Source organism: Chlamydotis macqueenii, chromosome 19 (genome assembly GCF_036417535.1).
Source record: "Chlamydotis macqueenii isolate bChlMac1 chromosome 19, bChlMac1.mat, whole genome shotgun sequence".
In the NCBI taxonomy this organism is placed as follows: domain Eukaryota; kingdom Metazoa; phylum Chordata; class Aves; order Otidiformes; family Otididae; genus Chlamydotis; species Chlamydotis macqueenii.
The window spans coordinates 4,832,544-4,854,451 of record NC_141574.1 but is presented as its reverse complement, the minus strand read 5'-3'; the positions used below and the strand labels follow the sequence as shown (position 1 = coordinate 4,854,451).

Below are 21,908 nucleotides of genomic sequence, written 5' to 3'. Positions count from 1 at the left end.
CTGAGCAAGGATATCAGTTCTTTACCATATCAGTAAAATGAACATCATGGCTGCAGTAGGTACCAGTACAATTTGCTGAGGCTGCATCTTTGAACTCTTTCCTCTTCTTCATCTGTGCCCACAAGCATTTAAACAGATGAAGGAGGTGAAGCGATTATTGCACTCATTTGCTTGAGGCAGTGTATTCAGTAACCTGAACGTGGAAATGAGAGCCAAGACTCCTTTGTTTTAAGCCAAGCCTAGCTCAATGAATACTTCACTCTGTCACCTGAACAAGTCTCTTTGCCTGTGCATATTTCCCAGTTTTTGAAAATACAGAAAGTGGGAACCTATTAGCAACTTAATGAATTATAAATAGCAAAAACTATTGTGGGAAAGTGGCTGTGTCAACAAGTGTATATAACCATTTATAGTCAAATACAAAGTCCTTCATTTTTGCTGAAAATTAGTCATTGAAGTATCCCCAAGCGTATGAAGTGACACTAAGAAGCTCTTAGGGAGTAACTGCAGAGTGCCCATTAAAGGTCAGCTCCCAGTGCCGCAGCTACCACACAGAACGCGGATGGGACTGTGTGAGCAAGGGAGTAACAGGCAGGAGTGAAGAGATGTTATTGCCTCTTCACATACTGAGGGTCTCCTGTAGTTCAGTATCGTGGTATGAAATCTACATTTGCAAAAGGATGTTGATGTTTGGAAAGTATTTGGGAAACAGTCGCCAGAAGATGAAAGATGTAGAAAACAGGCCTAATAAAGAATGTTTAAGATGCTTGAGCTACTTGCCTTATCAATGAGATGACTTAATATTGATACAGGAGGATCAGCGTGGGGAAGAGATTTGTTGGATGAGGTCTGTTGAGCTGTTACATAGCATGTCGTATGAGAATAATGACCACAGTGGTCCCTGCTGGCTTTAAAAATCTAAGACAATGATGATAACTACAGTCAATCATAAGAATTAATTAGCTGGCAAGTCTGATTTGCCACTGGAAAATGAAAAGCCACTGGACCAGGACCGATAAAAATTATTGCAATTATTAATATTTTATTATGCTAAACTAAATAGTTTAAAATAAAACATTGTGATTTAATGTGCATTTATGACCATCTGTACTAAGAACTAAGCTTCAAGTAGTCTAATAAGATAACTTACATGAATTAGAGGCAGGCAGTATGCTTTTTTTCTGCCAGAGTTTAAGAGAAAGTAAAGCCACTGAATTGATGGAGGTCTCTGACTAAGCACCTGACTTTTTTTAGAGTGAACGACTCCATTTCAGTTGTCTTACCTTACATAATTCAGAAACTAGATAATGCAGAGATGAGAAGTTCATTCAAAAGTGAAGGAGGAAAGCTTTTTTCCCGTCTTGTGGTCTGTGAATAAAAATAGATGTGAAAGTATATTCTACTAATTTTTTAGATGCCTGAAGAGCACATGTGATCCAAAACCAACTGCTTTATCTCCTTAACTATAGTTAACGTTGTCTTTGTTTACCAGATCTGTTAGTTTTTAATACTATGTTTTGGTAAGCTTTTCCTTGTATTTCTAGAAATTCTAATATTATTTACCCACTTGTTAGAAAACAATTATAAAATATTGTTTCAATGACTTTGGGTTCCAGGTTTCATCTCAACTCAGAATTGCACAAACTGTGAATAAAAGTTCATTTAGTAGGGAAAAGAACATCACTTCCTGCTTGTTAATATAATAAACTGTAAAATTTTTAAATTCTATGCTTAGCTATAGAGTTGGTTCAGAAATAACTAACTAACTAACTTCAAATGGGTGGGTTGAAATCAACCTGTTCCGCACTGCAGGCAGAGGTAGGTAGGAATTTTGCTGTTTGTGTGCTGCTGGATTGATCCCAGCATTTCTGAATTTCCTTAGAAATTAGAAGTGAAAAGCAGCATCGCCAGCGATCGTTGCTGCGTTGGGCACTTACTGCATCCTTGTTTGAGTTCACCTGTAAGACAGTCACTCTTGTCATGTCAGAGAGAGTCCCTGGCCTTTTGAGGAGCCTGATTGAGAGAGACGAGGAATAGGATCTGAAATGCTCCCTGCCAGTGCTTTTAGAAATCCTGATTTACATGTCTCTTTTTCGAATCTTTTTCTTTTTTTCTTTTTCCCCTTGTCAAATGTTCCATGAAGTAAATTTTTTATCAGTGACTCAGAGCAAAAGAAAATTTCAGGTTTTTATGATAAGGTATTAGATGTCTGGGCAAGCCTTCAACTTAAAATGTTTTTTTTTTTTGGCTTATCCAGTGTACTATACATGCCTCAATGTGAGCGTGTGAGCCTCTAGTTATGATTAAACCACCAAAAGCATGGACAATCAATAAAGTATTATGTAGGAGAAGATTCATCATTTTTGTGACTTTGTTTAAAGAAAGCCCAGATGTGGGAGTAGATACCTACAGAATCAATCATTTTCTAAGCCCCATATGACCAGAAAATTAATTAAAAAGAAAAAAAAAAAGAGAGATTAGAGAAGTAAACCTGCAGAACTTAATATTTAAACAATGTAGCCCAGACTAGTTTGCCCTTAGAGTGATTTGGGAATGTTTAACTCTCAGGGTTTAAATTCAGGAGATAGTCTTGTTCGGTGGTTACAGAATAAGACTGGGAGACAGGATTGCTCCAGTTTGCTTCTGCTGCAGAGTGTGTGAGGAGAGACAAGTCCCTAAGCAGAGCTCCAGTAAGGAACAGAATTTTTGCCATTTACTGTAGCGGGGCTAGGATTTTTTTTGTCTTCTCCGTGTCGCGTTATCCCCACACAACCATGTCCATAACGTCTGTTGTACCTCAGAAGGAGGACGAGGTGGCTGCTGGGTCACATGTTTAGAGAAGACTCAGAGATCTTTCACTGAAGTAGTTGACAGAATGGCACATTTCTATTAAAGCATTCTCTGTTCATCTCTTACTCAGCAGAGACAGCAAGAAATTATGAAAGGATTGTCCTCCCTGAGGTGAGGAGGAGGAGTATGTGCGTTTCTGCGCAGGGATAACTCCTGAGGGTACCGCTGCAGTAGCACAGCCCTGTGCCCCGATGAGTTGGCCTTGCCTCTCAGCTGGATGGATGAGGGCGAGAGCCCTGCTGTGCTGATGCAGCAAGACTGCTTTTCTTCAAGAGCTAATTATGCCATTAGCGTGCGGATCTCCACGCTTCCCTTCTTTGCAAGCTTTGTACGTGTTCTGTGTGGTCTTGTGTGTCTAAAGCAAGGCAGGCTCAGAAGATGTTAATTTAGATATACTTCTGCTAGCAACAGGCAACAAGAGAAATAAAATACTTAGGAATACTTTAGATCCTGGTGCAAAACAGCACCAGGATCGAGGTACTTCCTAACAGCAAGATAGAAACTCCTTTAGTAACACCTTAGAAACTTTCCTGATTGTCTGGCTTATTTACAGTCCTTGTCCTTACCCCTAATCCATTTCAGAAGATGTGTTTCCATTTTGATGCAGAGATTGCCCAGCAGGACGTTTGTCTGGGTACACAGGGACAGCTGTGTTGACAGTCTCTGCTGCCCCGGGGCGTTACGGGCTCCCTGTAATCAGCTGAGACCTGTACATGCTTCAGTGCCTTAGCGGTGAACTCAAACAACCTTTGTCTGGGATGATAAAGGAAGTGACCATGTTCAGAAATTCGGCGATTATTTTGTGAGATCCTCTAAAGGACAGATAAACTGCAAAACAAATAAAGGTCCAGGAGTCTGTTTTATTGTAGCAGTTCATCAGGCAGCATGAAAAAAAGGATGGTCTGGTGTGGGAGAAATACATACAAGAAATGCAGATTATTTGAAGTTAACTTGCAAAAATATATTGAGTAATTTTTATATAATGTCTATCTCCTAGGTCTCTATCCAGTGTTATGTTTTTAGAGCTGAACATAATCTGTTTTCTGAAATGTTTGTTTTTCTTCCTTTGTGCTGTGTGACAGAGGTAAATATGCTACTCTTTCTATTTGAGGAATCCTAGGAGTTACATGTAACAATAGTAGATAAAAGTTAGATAGAAATGGGATTTTTAAACTGCTAGCACACCATTTAAAATGCAGTTTGCATAGCAATAGCAATGACCAAATCCCTGTTGAATACGAGCCAAGAGTATCCATTGGTGTGTTTTATTCATGCAGTGTGACAGTGCAGTTAACTCAAGCCTGTACTGATTCTATTTATTTCAATTTAGAAAACATCTCCACTGAACTTTCATTGTAATTATAAGGACAAGGAGCAACACTTAGGACTGACAGCCACACATAGAAATACAGATCTTTTGCAAAACATTCCGTCATGCTGCTTCTCCTAGAAGAAGAAATCAGATTTAAACAGAAGCAGATTTTGCTGTCAAGGTTCTTGCTGAAAATGCCCTTCCTCCAGCTCCCTTATGATTGCATCAGTGGACCTAGTGTCTCAGATTATCTCCACAGCTGCATTGGTGTACACAGAGAGAGAAAGACGGGCTTCAAGGTAAATGGGTTTAAACACAATAGGTAAAACATACACTTTACATTGTACCTTGTACCTAACAAACTGTCAGTAGAGGTCCTAGAGTATTGACACAGTGTAAATAAGTGTTTATAACCTGACTGCTTCTTGTGAACCAATAGGGAGTGCGTAGGTCATAAATATATACAGATCCATGGTACATAGTGCATAGTGTGTCTGTAAGTTACTTGGTTGTCACAGGTATCTATACAGTCAGAATTGTTCGAATGCTTAGATAGGCCAAGGGTGGTAAAAGTGAGACACACAAGTTTGAGAAAGTCCGTTTAGTGAAGGAACCTACGTTAATTAGCTCCACCACTTGTTGCAGTTGTTTCCTTCTGCTACGATGATTAAGTCACACTGATCTGGTAAATCTAGGTCAACCACAATGTTACCAAGACAACTAAGTAAACTACTCGCTGCCCTTGAATATTGCCTGCTAGAACCCAGAGTGTTGCCAGCATGAAACGGCTCACAGGTCCCTACTCCAGCTTTGTCTGGATGTTGGAAAGGTGATGGGATGGAAGAGAACCTCAGTTCCTGGGACAAACAAGCTCTTGATATAGCTGAAGTGTTGTTCAGGCCTCCTCAGCAGCAAAAACCAAGCTGGATGGGATACTCAAAACTGGACTGGATGGGATGCATAAGGATTCCAAACAGTGCAGTATGTGCTTGGCTGTAATCCCTCTGACATGCCAGAAAAAGAAAGCACTAGTAAGGGGCTACAGGCACTACTTACTTCTTTAATCGGTTTCAGGAATGTATTAAGGCTGCAGGTAGGTAAAAAGGATGATGTGCCTTCTGAAAAAATTATTGGCACATTCCACCCCATAACAGTGTCCCTTTGGAACATCTCTCTGTAACAGTCCCAATTCCTGCCTGCTAAGAATTTCCTTATTATATGCTGTTAGACTCGAAGCAGTGGGTGAAGGAGAGCCCTAGCTGCCATTAAAAAGGAAAGGGGAAAAAAGTCTAATCATATAAATCCCTTCAGTTCATTTCCTCTTAGAAGATCTGTGCTCTGTAATTATATTGCCAAAGCAGCCTTTCTTCTTTTGAGTTCATGTGAAAGCTAAATGGTTTTATTCCCTTTGGCCTTAGTTCAATCAGTATACATGAAATTACAAAGTTTCTCAGTTCCAGTGTAAGCTTGAGTTAGAAGTTGGTGGGTGCCGTACTTCAGATTAGAACAAACTATTAAAAAGAATAAATTCCTTAACGGGACAGTTGCTAGGTTGAGAGTACATTTAATATAACCTCACCACCAAACAGGAATTTCGTTTAAGAGAACCCAACCCGCCAACAAAGAGTGCCAGCAATCCAGAATTCCCAACATACAAAATTATGAATAGAACAAGATACTCTGTTAGGAGGTAAGTAATGCTGACAAATTCTTAAAAAAAAAAAAAAGGTATTTTCATTATAATGCATAAAACAGTGTAAAAGATATTCAAAAGAATATGTCAGACTAGTGGGATGGAATTTACTAGTTTGCTCATGGAGTTTACTGTTGCTCGTGGTGAAGACACTGAAGCCAGTTTTGAGCACTTTAGATAATTTGTTCTGTAGGAAACGTAGCTGTTTTGATGATACAACACCAACTTTTTAAAAAGGAGAAAACAGAACTTGATTAAGTAAGTAGGAAGTGTGCGTTTTCATTTGTCACATATTCACCTTTTTGCCTAATGTACACTGGATTTTGCAAATGCAGATAGTGTTTTGTGACCCATAATCTCAGTTTTATTGCATGAGAGATTAGGAACAAGGGAAATTAATGCTTTGCTGGACACTGTTGAGCATCTTTTGCCTCCTGTAGCTTCTTCAGTCAGTTTTGGTTAAAAGCAAAAAAAAAAAAAAAACATTTACTGCAGTGCAGGAGACTGAAATAGATTTTTAGAAACCAAAATGGGATCTGGGATGAATATTTTGTTATCTGATCCTTCTGTACCAACTGAAGCATTAAATGAAAGCAGTTTGATTACAGTTCCATGTCAAGTCATGCCCTCCCTTCTAACAAGTCACATATTAACTGTCTCACGGTGCCTGCATGTGCCTTGTACAGTAATTTCAATACCCTCTCCTTTCAGTGCTGCAGTCTATTTCTCCGCAATTACTATTTGCGTTGAAATAACTCCATTCATTACATATGCTTTCCTCCATGCACATTCATTCTACATTCTTTATAGTTTTTGTGACTAAGTTTCACAGATCTTGTCTGAGTTATGTGCCATTTTCTTTTCTTTAATATTTAACAGAATTTCATTAACTGGGTAAGTGTTCAGTCTGTTTTCAGATGGAGGATGAATGTTTTCCTGTAAATCAATTTTTAAGTCTTCTGAGCACTGAAAAGTCTGGCAAACAGTGCTTGAAAGAAGCAAAATTTGAAGCTTATTTTGGGGTGCAAAATGGCAGGGGATAAAAGGGGACGATTCACAATTTAAGTTGGGTGTATCCTTCATTAAGTCCATTCCACTTCATGTCATTACATAGCATCAGCAAGATTTAAACCCTTCGTTTTAGAAGGGTCACATCTGTAATAAATTACTGTCTCTCTCTTATTTAAACAGTAGCATTGCTATAAATATTTTCTTCCTGTATTTCTGTTTCATAAGCCAAATTCTGAGTATTTGTCTTATTTTCGTAAGTAGCCACACGATAGGCTGCCAAGGCTGGTTTATCATTTGCCTTGGAAAAGACACTGTGTAATATTGCAAGATAAAACACGGGCAGACAGAGGTTTGATCTGTGGGGAAGAGAGGTAAGGGGCTTGCAGAATTTATGCTAATAGATTGAGGCTTGAATAGGAGTACTACATGGAGAGCTCATACGAATATCGGAGAATTCAGCCAGTCTGACCGGTTAGGGGCAGAGAACAGTTTATTGCAATGATCCTGTTTCTGAAAAAAAGAGACCAAGTCACTGATTTCATTCGAACTTTTTCAGTGCTTAGATTTTTAGGCAGGCCTAAGAAATTTCTTGTCAGTGTTTTTTATGAAATATTTATATTTGGATGTAGGCATAACTGAGAATGAACATCTGCCAAAGGGAGTTCTGATAGCAAGGCGTACCTACTTTTCAGTGCTGTATCTGCAGGGACCATTCTTGTTGCAGTGAACTTGTCATTACAGCAAAGAAAAGAACTCCACACAACCTCTTACTGGGAATAACAAGGTTTTAGAGGAGAATGCAGTATTTTAGGGCAAGGCATGAGTTACATAGACTACTGCTAAGTAACAAGTGCATTGGGAAGAGTGGCCAAAGATATCAATAGAAACACTCATCCGGGGCTGTGTCATACCAGTGCAATCCAGGGCACAATTACGTGGTGCAGAGGTCAACGCTTTGGCCATCAACAGGTTTTGGAGGATACTTTTAAGCAGCTCCTGTGATGTTGCTGCAATGGTGGATAATTTACAACTGTTAATGTGCTTTCTGCTCAATCTAAGAGGCTCTGCAGAGCACCTAGAAGAGGCCTGTTGAAAAATGGATTGCTACTTGCCCCAGGCAAAAAAAGTGTATTCCTGGAGTGAGCGTGGGTGATGCAGCGCTGGGCTGCGGCCCTGCTGCGAGCCGGCAGCTCACGTGCTCCATTCCAGGCTCTGCCCCTGACTCAGGTCTGTTGCCTCAGGCTCTCTAGGGAGAGTTACCTGAGCTCTTAATGCTCTCGTTATAAAACATGGAGGTTATTACTTGCTTACTTCCCCATACCAGCATCACAGCAGGGTTAGTTAATGAACATCTGTAGTATGTGGAAATAAACGCTGTAAAAGTGCTGAAGTAGTACTAGTCCTGCTCGAACGGTGATGGCATGGCTGCGGGTTGGTAATCTGCAGTTTTTTTCTTAGGGGATTGTGCTATAAGATTAAATAAGCATTTTAGCAAGGCACCTGTAGAGCACAGCTTTCTTGTCTCCTGCGCCCCTGGTACTTGTAAGGTGCTCCAGAGCCCAGGACCGGGATGCTGCACCAGCACAGTTCTGTGCCACTGGAGGAATTTCGTGCACCCCCGTGTAACCCAGGTACGTGCAATTCATATCACGCAGCTCTTGATGAGAGTATTATGTTCCCAGCTCCAGTTCATTATCCTCACTCATCTGCTGCTCATTAAGAAAAAAAAGAAAAAAAAAGATACTGTTCCCACCTTTAAAGCTTATTGATTTCCTTAACCCTTGCCTCACTGAGTATCTTAATCGCACTCAGTTTCCTGCAGTGATGTCGGGAGGGAGAAGGCGCCGCTCACATTGGGCAGAGTGACCTTAGCCTTTCTCCTGGGCCATTGCAGGCGGCTGCTGGAGCCTGAAGCCCACGCTCACAAGAGTTAATCGTTTCCAGCCCTTGGCAATCTTGGCCTGGGCCTAGAAATCCGGCTGGATGCTGGCAGCTGCCAAGAGCCTCCCTCTCCCGTCATGTGAGTAGTGTAAACAGGCCGGCAGCGCTGCCGGGCAAGTGGGAGGCTCGCTAGTGGGCCAAAGTTCAGCGACTGCATCACGGCAGCGCTGGCTGAGCAGGCAGCAGCGGGGTTACTGCCGATCACCCCAACTGTTGCTATAGCAAAACCGTTGCATAACACTCACATTAAATCAGAGTGCGGAGGAGAGGAAGAGTAAACGATAAAGGTCGTTGTGTTGTTGTACTCATTTTGTTCATTGTTGCCGAGTCCCGCTTAGCTGTTGCAAATGGAGTTCCTGGCTGGGCTGCTGTGGAAGCTGGTGTGGGTTTTCAGTGGTTGCAGAGAAAGAGTGGGGCTGGCCTAGGGCTTGCTCATGTAATCTTGTAATTGGGATGCTCACATGAGTGAGGCTGGCAAGACAGTGCCTGCAAGGGGATTGTTTGCATGAGTAGAAACTTTGCATGTCACTAAAGTTTGTGGGATCAAGCTCGCAGTTAAGATAGGTGTTTAAATTCTTGATACGCGCTGTCTTACAAAGGATGTCATTTGATGGTAGCAATAAAACCTGCACCCAGTTAGGAAGCTCAGGGCATCAGAACCTGAAGTGTTACAAAGGGTGGGTACACCATGACTTCAAGAAGTACCGAATGCTCCCATATAATGAAATGGATTGCAGAAGATGGTTGTTTGTGGGAGGTGGAATGGATGGATCTGGTACAGGGAAGGAGGAATGTTGTGACATGGGAAACTGCATTTGGAATCAGGCCATGAGCCTCTTGAGATCTCTGCTGAAGTTGCATCTGCATTTACATAAGTTTTGGCTTGAGAAATAAATGTCCATTAAGTGACTACTCTGTACTTTCTCTTCCTAGAGGACTTAATTAAAATGGCTGAGGGATTGATTTGGCTACAAGCTTTCTCCTGAGGTTTCTGGCTGGAGTTTATTTGTTATGTGGAATAGAACAAGGTCTATCTCTTTGGTAGGAGTGATTATGCTTTTGGCTCTCCTTCTCTTTGAGTGTCTGGCCCGTGCCATTAAGTTAGTGGCAGAGTTCTCTATGACTCTGGGCCAGAATCAGAACTGCAGGTTTTGCCTATGCAGTACGGTGTGTTTATCATTCCGAGAGCAAACAGATTTAATATTAAGGTGTGATGAAGTGGCACTAGGTTTATTTGGCATATACAGGTTGTGGTATTTCAGTCATTTGTCTGTGAAGGATTTTGCTGGCTGCTGTGAGAGACTTTCTGGTCCTTCCCCTTGGGTTTGTACCCTTTCCAGTGTGGAGCCCTTGGCCGGTTATGATGCATGTCAGGAACTTTGTGTGCCAGTACTGTAGTAAAAACCTAGCTAGAAAGAACATGCTACATTCCCTTTCTACTTGTCCCCTTACTGCTCTTCTGCCAGGTGAGTGAGGCCTCCAGCCCAGCAGCTTGAAACAGGAACTCTGTCCTCCTTGAACCAGTGGTGCCAGGATTCACATTAGTTGGACGTGGCTTCTTGGTGCATGGCTTGATGTACCCTGTCTCAAGCTCTGCCATGCTGTGGTGTTCTTTTTTTCAAAGCATTTTACCAAAAAAAAAAAAAAAAATTATTAAGGGAGGAGTGAAGTCCTGTGGTCTGCTCCTCAGAGTCCTGGTTTTGCTGGTGATTTGTATTTTGGAATTAAAACATAAGTTCTGATTGTGGGGTTGCTGGACTTCTGTTTTCACTCAGGACAGCTTAGGCTCTCAGGCCTCAGATGAGTTCCTAGGCACTATGGCAAAGCCAATAATAATAATGAAGCGAGCACTGCTATGAGCTATGCTGGGAACTGCCCGATCATTTCATGTAGGCCTGATGATGCTCATTTCTTACGGTACAGATGGTGCTTTTGGAGAAGTGTGGTTTGTGTTCTTCCCCTATTATTGTCAGAAATATCAGAGTGGCCAGACACATCCCAAAGTTGTAAGTAATTGAGCCCTAGGAGCTAGATGTTCGTAGAGGTGAGTCTACCTTTTTTTTTGGTTTCTGATCAGTTTCTCTCTCCTCCGGGTGCTGACATAGACAAGAGCAGATTGGTCTGGGAATGTGGAGCAAAATTCCCAAAGGCCACTAACTGCTATAGTCTGCACTGTCCAAGCTTTCCACTGAGCATTTCCATCAAACGTCTTCTTGGCCTCAGGAAGGTGTTGAACTGAAGTGCTGCTGCACGTATGCCTTTGCCCAGCAATTGTGCTCCAAGATGCCAGGCAGTTGCATGTTTGAAGATGTTTCTGTTATTAGAGGCCTGCAAATGAGATTGCCAGATGTTTCTAATAGACCTGTTGTTTGCCAGTCATTTGGGATAAGTACCAGAAATGCACGTTGCTAGCAGATACTCACAAAAAGGTTGGTGAATTCTTCAATTCTTGTTTTCCTGAACTATGTAGGGACTTTAATGGTCTACTTTCCTGCTTTCCTTTCTGAGATGTGAGTGGAATTTACTTCATTTCACACTGCAGTATTGTCTGCTGCCCAAACCACATTTCAGTGGGCCAGAGGAGGAATTGCTGACTCATAATTCAGCATGGCAGCCCCAAATCTCATGAGACTACTCAGTCTGGCCTCTGACTGATGTTTTCAGTGAACTCTGTTAATGGCCCCCAACAGATCACACAGAAGTCCAGTTTCTATAAAATAAAAGGGAGGCTTCTTGCCCGGTGCTTGGCAAGTCACTCCTGGCAGTCCGTAGTGCTGGAAACTGCTGGTTGTGCTGGAAACAGGCTAAATGGTGGCTGCCTGAAAATGTGTCAGTGGTGTGGGATCTGTGGGCCCCACTCAGTCCACGGGCACATGGTATGTTCCGGTCAGATAACAGCTGTCAGGGACAAAGGACTGTAACTGGCCTTGGCTTGGCATGTAGTGGATGTGCAAAATGCATACAACTCAAGCGTGAAAGAAAGTTGGGCATGTAGCATAAAACACAGCAGCTAACTTGAGCGTGAAAGGTAAGGGGGGGAACTGCTGTATTTTTAAAGTAATTTTTTTTAGGGACTTGAACTTAATTGTTTTGTTACTACCAGTCTCACCAGGGATACACATACGCCTCATGGCACTGCGTGGTTCTTGCAAACCACCCGTTGCAGACTTCTGCTTAAATTGAAGCTAGAGCTTCTCAGCGTAGGTCGGAGTGAGTGAACTGGAGGCCCCTGCTTCCTCTGGCAACTGAATTCACAGCTGTGCATGACAGCAAGGAATTCAGTGCTCATTGCCTTGGGCGGTTTATCAATCGGTGATGATGACTACACAGGTTCTGATGTGTTCTTCACACTAGTTCCTGAGCACATTCCAGCAGCACAGTAAAAACAAGAGGTCACATGGAGTGTGACACTTGCACATGAGACTCCCAGGTCTTGTTTCTCCTCTTGCAGCTCACATGTTTGCAGCACAGTGTTGGGGCAGTCACAGAGGTGATTTGCTGTGTGAGACCAAGAATCGGACAAGGAGATGTAGACATGGTGGAAATCTTGTTCTCCACCAGTGTGACCATACTAGCAGTCATGTTCCTTAGCTGCAGTACTGCACCGGGACACCTTGCCATTACGTGACCAAAGCAAGGTGCCCAGTAGGCGACACACCCAAACCCCTGTCATGTGGTTTGGCAAACAGGGTCTCCATTGTTAGGATAACATTTCGCCCAGATGTCTCAGCTTTCTCGTGTGCACTGCAGAGACTGGGGAATTTTAAACTTTAAATATTGCTGTGTTTCTGCTAGAAGGGATATGTTCCAAGGAGTATTCCTGGTATGTACAGCTGAAAGCGAAGCGGTTTGTGATGATACTTGATTCAGGAGTCCATTCGCTGTTTGGCACCAGCCCCTAAGGAAGTCCTGACTGCTTGAGCAGATGTTATCCTTGTTGCAGAGTTCCTCTGCACCACAGGGGCAGAGCTGTTCACCATATTCATAATTTTGGAGCTTCGTGCAGTCTTTTATATGTTTGGGGCCAGGCCTTATAGTCAGGACTAAGATGTTGAACTTGATTCCATACACCGCGGGAAGACAGTGCGGGGAGTAAAGGACAGGTTTGTGGCGTTCCTGGTACCCAGGATTGCCAAGACGTGTGTTTTAGTTTTCAATCTAGAAATCAGAGAGCAGACATAATGCTTTTCTTAGAAGAATCTCATACTTCTTTACATAGGTGTGAACATATAATTATTTCCATTTCGCAGGCGTGAAGAGCAGAAGATAGGAAAGCTGTGACTAAATCGGCAATCCATTCAGAATTAGTTGAGCTGAATTTTGTTTCCTGTCTTATGCAGCAGGGCCTGATGCCCTCCCCAAACTATTTTTTAACAGTAACTTTTTAAAACTAGCTTTAGCCACTGTAGTTTCTATGCATTTCTGTTCTTGAAAGGCACCATCGATTGTTTTTGTTTAAAGACATTGAATATGAACTTGTTCCTACAGAGCTTTGTGCTGTAATTTATCAACAAGGCGCTGAGGCACAGACGTCAAATGATTACCAGATTTCAAATTATGATAAGCAATTGTGTCATGTCTGTGAATAGACATTAAACTCTGCTGAGAAATAATCAATAATTCATTTAAAAAAATAAATGAGTACAGGGACATTCGGATAGGTCTTTGCAAACAAGCAGTCCTGTGTTCTGTAATAATTCCTTTGAATTTACACCCAAAGGATGTTTATTTCTCAAACAGAAACACATTATCATGCCCAAGTCAAAACGTTTGTTCCCTAGAGATCTGATTACCATTTACCTTTGGGGAGTTATGGAGGTACGTGGAATGTTATCTGTCAGAGGTGCGCTGTGTTTTTACATAGCTCGGTGGAGAAGCATGCACAGCTTGCCTGGACTTCTGAGCAAGCTGAACAAAGTGCTGTCTGTCTTTGTCTTCTTTCCCTTTACGGATAACTTCTGCCTGCTATGGCCACATTAGTGACGTCAGCACTGCCAGTTTAGCACTGGCAGCTAAACTTATTTCATTTACCTTTGAAATTTCTATGAAGTAGACCCAAACTTACACATTAAAAAAGTTAAGGATGGGACAAAAGGATTAGGTCCATTCTGCTTTTTTTCTCTTGTGAAATATTTGAAGTGTATTTCATTTTTAATATTCCAGTAATTGACATTTTTACCACTTCCTTTACCCTCTACCTGCACCGAAACATAAGATTCTTATTTCCAATCTTAAAATAAAAATCTCAGAATAATTTGTGTTTTGTTGCTATGAAGAGAGGAAGGAAGCTGCTGGTGTAAAAATTTCAGCTTGAGCTTCTCTGTTGTAGGTGTCTTTTCATTTGACAGTTAGCATCCTGGTTTAGTACATTTCTCTCCTAAACTGTAGATAGTTACGTTCCAATAAGCACACAGCATCTGTTCTCTGCATAACATGATGTTACAAGCTGCTGATCATTTGTCTAAGTGGGCTCTTTTCCATTGAATCGGAGATGTACATGCAGCCTAACAGCAATATTTCCCTGCTGTCTGGAATTGGCCGTTATAGGAAGAGAATTTTATAAATAGTTATTAATGTAAGGATTTAGAGGCTCTGCTTCAAGATCTAGGGCTAGCCTGTCTTAACTTATCTTAGCATAATCTCAAAAATAAAAACTCTCTGCTCTACTTTAGAGAGCATGAAATAATTTCTGTTTACACAGTTTTTTCAATTACTTTGATGCTGTGATATAAAGGTCACTGATTGCCTCTAGTCATCACATGGCTTTTTCACTAATTGTGCGCTCACGTCATTTTGTTCTGTGGGATCTTTCGCTTTTTGATCCAGTTTCAATTGCCCACATGTTCATTTCATACAGTTATAACTTTATACAAAGGGCATCCTTTGTTCCAACAAACACATTGCAGTCATTGTTCTCAGCTGGGAACCTACTGCACAGCAGTTCACCTGTTTCCTATGTAATCCACCATCAATCTACTGACCTTTGTGCCAATTTAATATAAAATTGTTCATTGGAGAGAGGAGGGATAAGGAGGAGAAATTATGCAAAAGTGTTTCCTGGTCCCTAGCCTTGGATTGATTAAGGTTGTGCTGCAGGATAAAAAGGCAATAAGGAATGGGAAAGCTCTTTCATCTTGACCCTCTTGGCGTGCAGTGGAATGGAAAATCATGTTAGTACCTCGGAAGTTTTACTCTGGTGTCTCAGAATGTGTTAACGGAGACCTAAGCAACTTTGAGGAGGAACCCTATTGCCGCTCCACTCCCTTCCCTGTTGCCAGCCATAAAGGCTTCATGTCAAGGCAGAGAAGGTGCTGGCCGGTCCCCGTCAGGGTGACTGTCACATAGTGAGAGACTCTGCTTCATAGTGCACCCAGGGGCCCGAGCATTGCCAGATTCAACAGATTTCAGGAAGGACAGGTCTCCAGGTTATTCTAACTGCAAGTGTCCCATACAGGACAGCCCATTTGCTGTTTGTTAAGCTACACGGACATCGCATAGACTAACTGTTTCGTTTAACTTAACCTTTAGAGCAGTCATGAGAGCTTAGTTCATGGGCAGAATAAATTCCATGGAAGACTTTGAAAGAAGATTATACATATAAATGCACTGGCTGTTGCTAAAAGATCAGTGGAAGACAAGCAGTGGAAAATTGGACAGGGATTGAGCAGTATATCATGTAAGTAGGGTAACTTGGCAATATATATCTGTGAAAGTTTTAAAATCTCTGTCTTAGCCAAAAGAGACCTTCCAAATGACAGGAATCCAGCCATCTTGAGCCCAAACGTTCCTCGAAAGATGACCCTACAAAGTCGTGCAGGGTACTGGCAGGGATAGCATTACTGGCAGCAAGCACAGTGTTTTAATGGCCAAGGCTGAGGCATATGAGGAGCTCCGCTCCACAGCCCACAGCAGGCAAGAGGAGGAGGCCTGGAGAGGAGCTGGCATCAGGCAGTGATTTTTAACATTTCTTTCATTCAGCCAGCTGTAAGACTGCTGGGCAAGATCTGAACACGGTTGAATTTTGGTTTAACATGCTGATGTGATTTGCTTTGTGGCCCCCTTGTAGCTCTCTGGTGCCTGGGCCAGGATATCCAGGACATCCACCATGTTCTTCCTGTGCAGACCTTGGGAGGGGGAACTGCAGATGCCAGTGTCTGCTCCGCCTGCTCAGCTTGGCAAGGAGGCAAGCAAAGAGGTGAGGAGAAAACCAAGGGTCCCATCCGCTTCTCACCACCAGCAGTGGAGGAATAAATAGAAAGGTACAGGGTTTTCTCTTCAGAAAGCAATGTTTCAATGACTGGCACTGCTGAATCAGTGAGCAGAGACAGACACTGCTCCATAACGCAGTAACTGCAGCACCATAATTCTCCCTTTGTCTCTCTCTCCGTCTATAGATCCCTCAGCACAGCTGTAAATTCCCTGTACAGTGCACAGCATGGCTTTCACTGAAAATAGCTGGGAAAACATTTCTGGAGCCTTATTCCATTGAAAATATGGGGGTTTTGTTTTTTTTTTCTGCCTCTCTGCAACTCCCTATTTTCCCCTGGTCAACAAGGGCTGCATCCAAGCACCTGCATTCAGTATCAGTCATGTGAAATGGCCATAAACATCACTTCCAGACCATAATAATTTGGTGGAAATGAGGCCAAGTGACCAAACCCCTCTACCCTTTCCACCAGCACCCTCCAGCAGCATGACCTGGGAGGCCTCTCCAGTGCAGGATTTGTACCTTGGTCCGTCAGTGACTGACAGCAGCAACAAGGAGCTCTCTGGGGCAGAGGGCAGGGAGGGCGGTGTGGGGAGCCGTGGCTCCTGGGACAAGCTCCAGTCTGCTCCAGGGAATGTGCTAATTTTCACTCCTTTATAGTCCTTTATCTCAGTCCTTCGACCTTGAGCTCAGAGGCATTATCAGCCTTAGCCAGAAAGACGGTGTGGCGTTAACCATTTAAGTGCTGAATGTTCTTATGTCTTGAAGGTAAAAACACAACGAATGCAACTTATTTCAATAGTGCAGCAGGTCAGTGGAGTCCTCGGGTTTGGTGAGGACTGAATAGGTGATGGTTTTCAAAGTTTGTATCCCCCTACGACGTTCCTAGGGCACGTAGAGACCTCCTGTAAAAATGTGTCCTGTGTGCATTGCTACACGGTGTGTATGAGCTTGGTTTTCTTTGTCACCTTTTCATCCTTACCTGGACCAAATTATTGATATCCAGAGCACAGGCAGAAAGTTATTGGTCTCATGCTTTCAGTGAGGTCACTATTATCATGGTAACTCTTAAATTTTTCATTTTACAAAGTATTACACAAATTCTTAAAAAAAAAAAAAAGGAAAAAAACAAAACTCACGCAAATTTCCTGGAGATTAACGTAGTGCCAGTTCTGCTACTGACTTTGCTGGGTGACTTTGGGCATGTCGTTTAACCTGTGTGTCACTTTTCGTGTTTGCAGAATGAGCTAAGAATACTTCGGTGGGCCATGGTGGCTATTAATGAGTTATGAATGTACTTGTGTACACGTGTGTCTTGTTTGGCAAGATCAGCGTCTCTGTCTTTGGTGCCTGACAAATGATATTATGCAAGAAAAATAATTCATTTTCCTTACTGGGAGTGAGTGGTCTCTCCCAGCTGCAGTAAGTGGGTAGAAGCAGATTTTTTTTTTTTTTTAGAATATTCCTGCTTAATCAGTTCAGTGTTCATGGAGTTAATTTGCTCATGCCTTCAGATTGTTTTGTTTCCAGGGATTCTAAACCATTGCCTCCAGCTGTTCATTTCCATTGAACGAGGGTGATCTTTATCTGTCTAAACTAGTTAAAACCTGCTCCACTACCGGCAGCCGTTTTGGAGACAGCCCAATAAAGCTGAGCGCAGTGGCTATGACACCAAAGCCTCCTGGACATCATAAATTCCAAGCCCTACTTTTTTTTCTGACCTCTCACTGTTGGAGCACCCCTCCTGTTTTAATAGGACTCCTCACTTCCTCCACAGCTCCGTTTAACCCCTGTGCAAAAAGAGGAATGATATTTGCATTGTAAGTGGCTAGTGAAGAATCACTTTTAGGCTAATTTACTACTTTAATATTATCAGATTAAGCCTTGACATAACCTCAAAGGTACCGTTCGGACAACTGAAGCGCTGTTAGACTTGCACTTACTCTGCTCCGTGTGCCTGTTGCTTGGGATGTTTTAGTTGAGGCATATTTCTAAAATGTGCTCCATTTAAAGCTTTCTGTGACGTGGTGGGACTTGTAATAACTTCAGGGTCAACAGGGCCACTTCCTCTTTAAACATAAGATGTAAAAGTTTTTATCTTGAGCAGATGAGATGCAGGTTTGTTGAGACAACCACCAGATGTACCAAAGAATCTTTCCTATGATGAAATCCAAGTGTCTTGTATACATCAGGCAAAGATGCTGTCTATACAAGAGGAAATTGCAAACAACAACAATTTCTGTTGTTGTTAATACGACTGCAGGGACCATAGCTGGAATGCGTACACCAATGTAGAAGTGCCTTCCCTTGTTGCTGGGATTTCTAACAGCACGTTATTTTAGCCTGTGCTGAACAGGAGTACATAACACAGCGGGTAAAATGCTGATGATCAACTTGTACTTTAGGCTCTTCCTTCTACTACTGCTGTTAACAGCAGTGGGAAAATTTGTGGCCAGAAGAGCTCTCATGAAGACCCAGGCTAAGCGTTACTTTGGAATATGCCAAGGAGACATTTTCCTCTTGCTTTGTTGCAGATGTTATCATCCTTGCTGTCTGGGGAGTCAGCAAGGCGCGAAGAGCATTGGGAAGTAGCACCCCTGGCTCTGCAGCAAACAGCTGGATCGGTTCACATCCAAGCCTATATGTCTGTGTGAAAAGACTGTGTAGTCACTTTTCTGCTAAACCACCTCACAGCAATTATCGGATTATCAGAGAATGGAAAAGGTCTGAGAAAAAGACCAGTTTAACATGTCATTATTGGTCTTAAGCAGCTGTGTGTTATCCTATTGTTACTAATAACCTTTTTAACTTCGCAAGCAATGTTTTCTTGGCACTATTCAAACATAATGACTAGAGGGTCAAATTCATCTCTCAGTTGTGTAAATATGGAATAATTCTGTTGGCTGCTTGGTGTTATGTTGCATTTGGCTCATGGTCCCTGCCCCTAGGAGCCTGCAACCTAAAATACCCAGTTAGTATGCAAAGTGTAAAATAAACAGATGAAGAACTACTATCAAACCCATGTAATATAATTATGGTCCTATCATCCTCTGGTTGAGGTTGGTGGGTTTTTCCTGTATAAATGAGAGCAGGAGTTTGCTTGTAACTTTTCATATGTAATTCACCAGTAGATGATGACTGGAAAGTCTTTCAAGAGAATGTGTTTTAAAAGGAGTTTTAAGTAAAGAGAGAAAGAAATCTGGCTGGGATGAATAGAGAACAAGAATAATTGAACAAAATAGATGTTGCTTAAAGCAGTCAAAGTCTGCCTTACTGGTAAGAAGAAAGGGAGACCTTGGCAAATCTATGAGGAAGGTGTTGGAATTGCTGTTTCCCGTTCAACCCTCCAATATACAAGCCTGAAAGACTCTTAAGTAAGGTTCAGTGGTTTTATATGGTAAATAAATTTATCCTGATATAATTCTCTGATAAGAGGATCTCTCTTTTCTAGCATGGTCTTTATAAAGTTCTCAGCAGTGAAGTAACTAATTGCATTTCTCATTTTCAGGGATCTTCCAGATAATCCTGCTGTTGAATGGGACACACAGCTCCTCGCCGCCTTTGTGCTAAAGCATATAGAAGCCAATAACATCAACCTGGTAATGTGAAACTTTCTACAGCATAGGCAATTTCCACATTACTTTTGAGATAGTGTTGTAGGCTTTTTCCTTTGTTCTGAAAGCTTTCTTTGAAGTCTTTAAAGTTGGGACTTTGCTTCTGGAGTCTCTGTGAAATAGCCTAGGAGAGCGAGAAAGTGCACTTACTCATTTTGAAATATTTGCTTTATAATGTTTATCCACGTCTCTAGCTAGATCTTACGAAGCCTCTTTTGGGTTGTAGTGCCACCAGCCTTCACTGAAGTAAAAGCTTCAGATTGGTTAAGACCTGCAGACTCTATTGGAAATAGGAAGTTTCACTGTAGTAGGTCTTGGATTTCGTTAATTGCTGAATAACCCCAGCTGAATTTCAGGTCTAAAATGATACCTTAAAGCAATTTTGTGTTTTGTAGGTTAAGACTATTTGTGAGTATTTGTACAGCTGCTATGCCTTGACAAATAAGACGTGGTCATTCTGATCCTCTTTCAAACACTTCACAATCTGCTAGAAGTTCAGAACAAATAAAATTGCTCCACTGAAAAGTATGGAAAAGGATGATGGTGTAGTTTGGCTGTATCTTTCATCTCTGGGGACCTTTCTTTGCTTTACAGTGAGAAATGAACACTGGAGGAATTCTGCTTTACTAACTCCTCAAATGTTATCTACATTTTAAAGCAACTCTTTTGCCCCTGTTCCTAGGTTTCATTGACGAAGAGAGCCTATCTGGGATTTAGGCTTACATTTAGGCTTAGATTTGAAGTACATTGGCAGGCCTGTGTTAGAGGGCTAGATTAGCAGAGTTATAGATTGGGACTGAAGAATATTAAACCAGGGAGATTTCCTAGCACTGGTACAGATTTTGGGTATTTTTTTTCCCCCTCAGAGCAGGAATAAGGGCCTAAGCATGAAAAAGGTTGTGTTCTGTTCTTTTCTGTTGAACTTGCTGTGATCAGACATGTCACTGTCACACACTGATTAGCAGCGTAATCACAAAACTCTTAAAGCCTTTCAGCAATTCACGAAACAAGAAACTACATCTCCTGTAGCATGAAAGCCCCAAGAGCACAAAAAACCAGCATCTTGCATCCAACTTTGTATTGATTCTGAGGCTAATTTTCCATGAAATTCGTTGCTGTGCAGACAAATGCAGTTTTCCTGGACTCTTTTGTGCCTTTTGGCCCCATGAATAGATAGGTTTTAATCTAATCTGAAACACAAGAGGATTTGTACTGCATGTTTGTGACTCTCATGGGCACTAGGACAAGTGCACCAGAATCCCAGCAGAAATTCTGAAAACACTACAACTTCCTCTAGATGGTTAGAAAGGGTTAGGTTTTTGCCTCAGAGGAAATTAAACTCAAGCTGTTTTTGCTGGGGGAGGCAGGAGTCTGCCACTAACATAGCGTGAGCTGAAAAAATCAAGTGCAGGGTTTTCCAAGCAAGAAACACGCACAGTTGCTCGTACTGTCCCTGCTGCGCTGCGGGTGTCGGGTGTAGCTGTAGTACCTAGGAACGCTGCGGCAGGGCTCACTGCATTCCCCTCGGCACTTCCCTGCGCAGCAGCGAGGACAGATCGCTGTAGCGGAACGGGTCAGCAGTACCAAAGGCCACTGAAGCAGCTTCTTGGGGATGGTGTTAATGAACTGATCTGTAAACTTGCATTATTTTAAGTGTCCCAAGTAATGACACAGGTCTCAGGTGTTTGCTATAATACCTTTCATTTAGGAGCAGGTCTAGTTTGCCAACAACAGCAAGGCAAGCGCCTAATTACCTTTGTCCAGCATTCTGCGTTTTAAAATGTGTTAGCCACTCTTAGAGCATCTCCATTGTCCTGAAACAATGGCCTTGCCTTGCAAGGTAAACTGAGTCTATTTTTCACTAGTGCTGAAATTGATAGAATTGACTTAACACCTCGAAAGAGCCTTGGCAAAACAAGCTAACAGAGTTTCAAACACAACAAGCTAACTCAACGGAGTGAACATGATTGGAAGACTTGTTTTAGATTGTTTTAGCTATCCCACTGGGAAAACTTTCCCCAGTTCTCCCTATAGTCGTAGCATAGACAATGGTACATTTTATTTACAGAACATGTGTGTCATCTGGCAGTGGAGAAGCAGGCTGCAATTCCAACATGTCTGAAAGGAAAGATTGCACGGCAAGGAGTCACGCCATGTTATGCATAGTTGTGTTCCATTGCATAGTTACTCATTTCCTCAATTGCCCTGGAAGTCCATGAGTAACTCAATCTATTTGAGAGCTGCAGGGACATACTTCAACCAAGCTCTACGATAAATAGT

General features: G+C 42.1%; 1 protein-coding gene across 1 annotated transcript in view; it reads left to right on the top strand.

Annotated features, from left to right (window-relative positions):
* Positions 1 to 21,908, top strand: part of PIGL (phosphatidylinositol glycan anchor biosynthesis class L) — a 64,050-nt gene that overhangs the window by 22,556 nt on the left and 19,586 nt on the right. Inside the window, exon 3 of the mRNA XM_086763211.1 lies at positions 19,523 to 19,613. Within this exon, the coding sequence (XP_086619337.1) occupies positions 19,523 to 19,613 (91 nt within the window). The remainder of the gene's footprint in view (positions 1 to 19,522; positions 19,614 to 21,908) is intronic.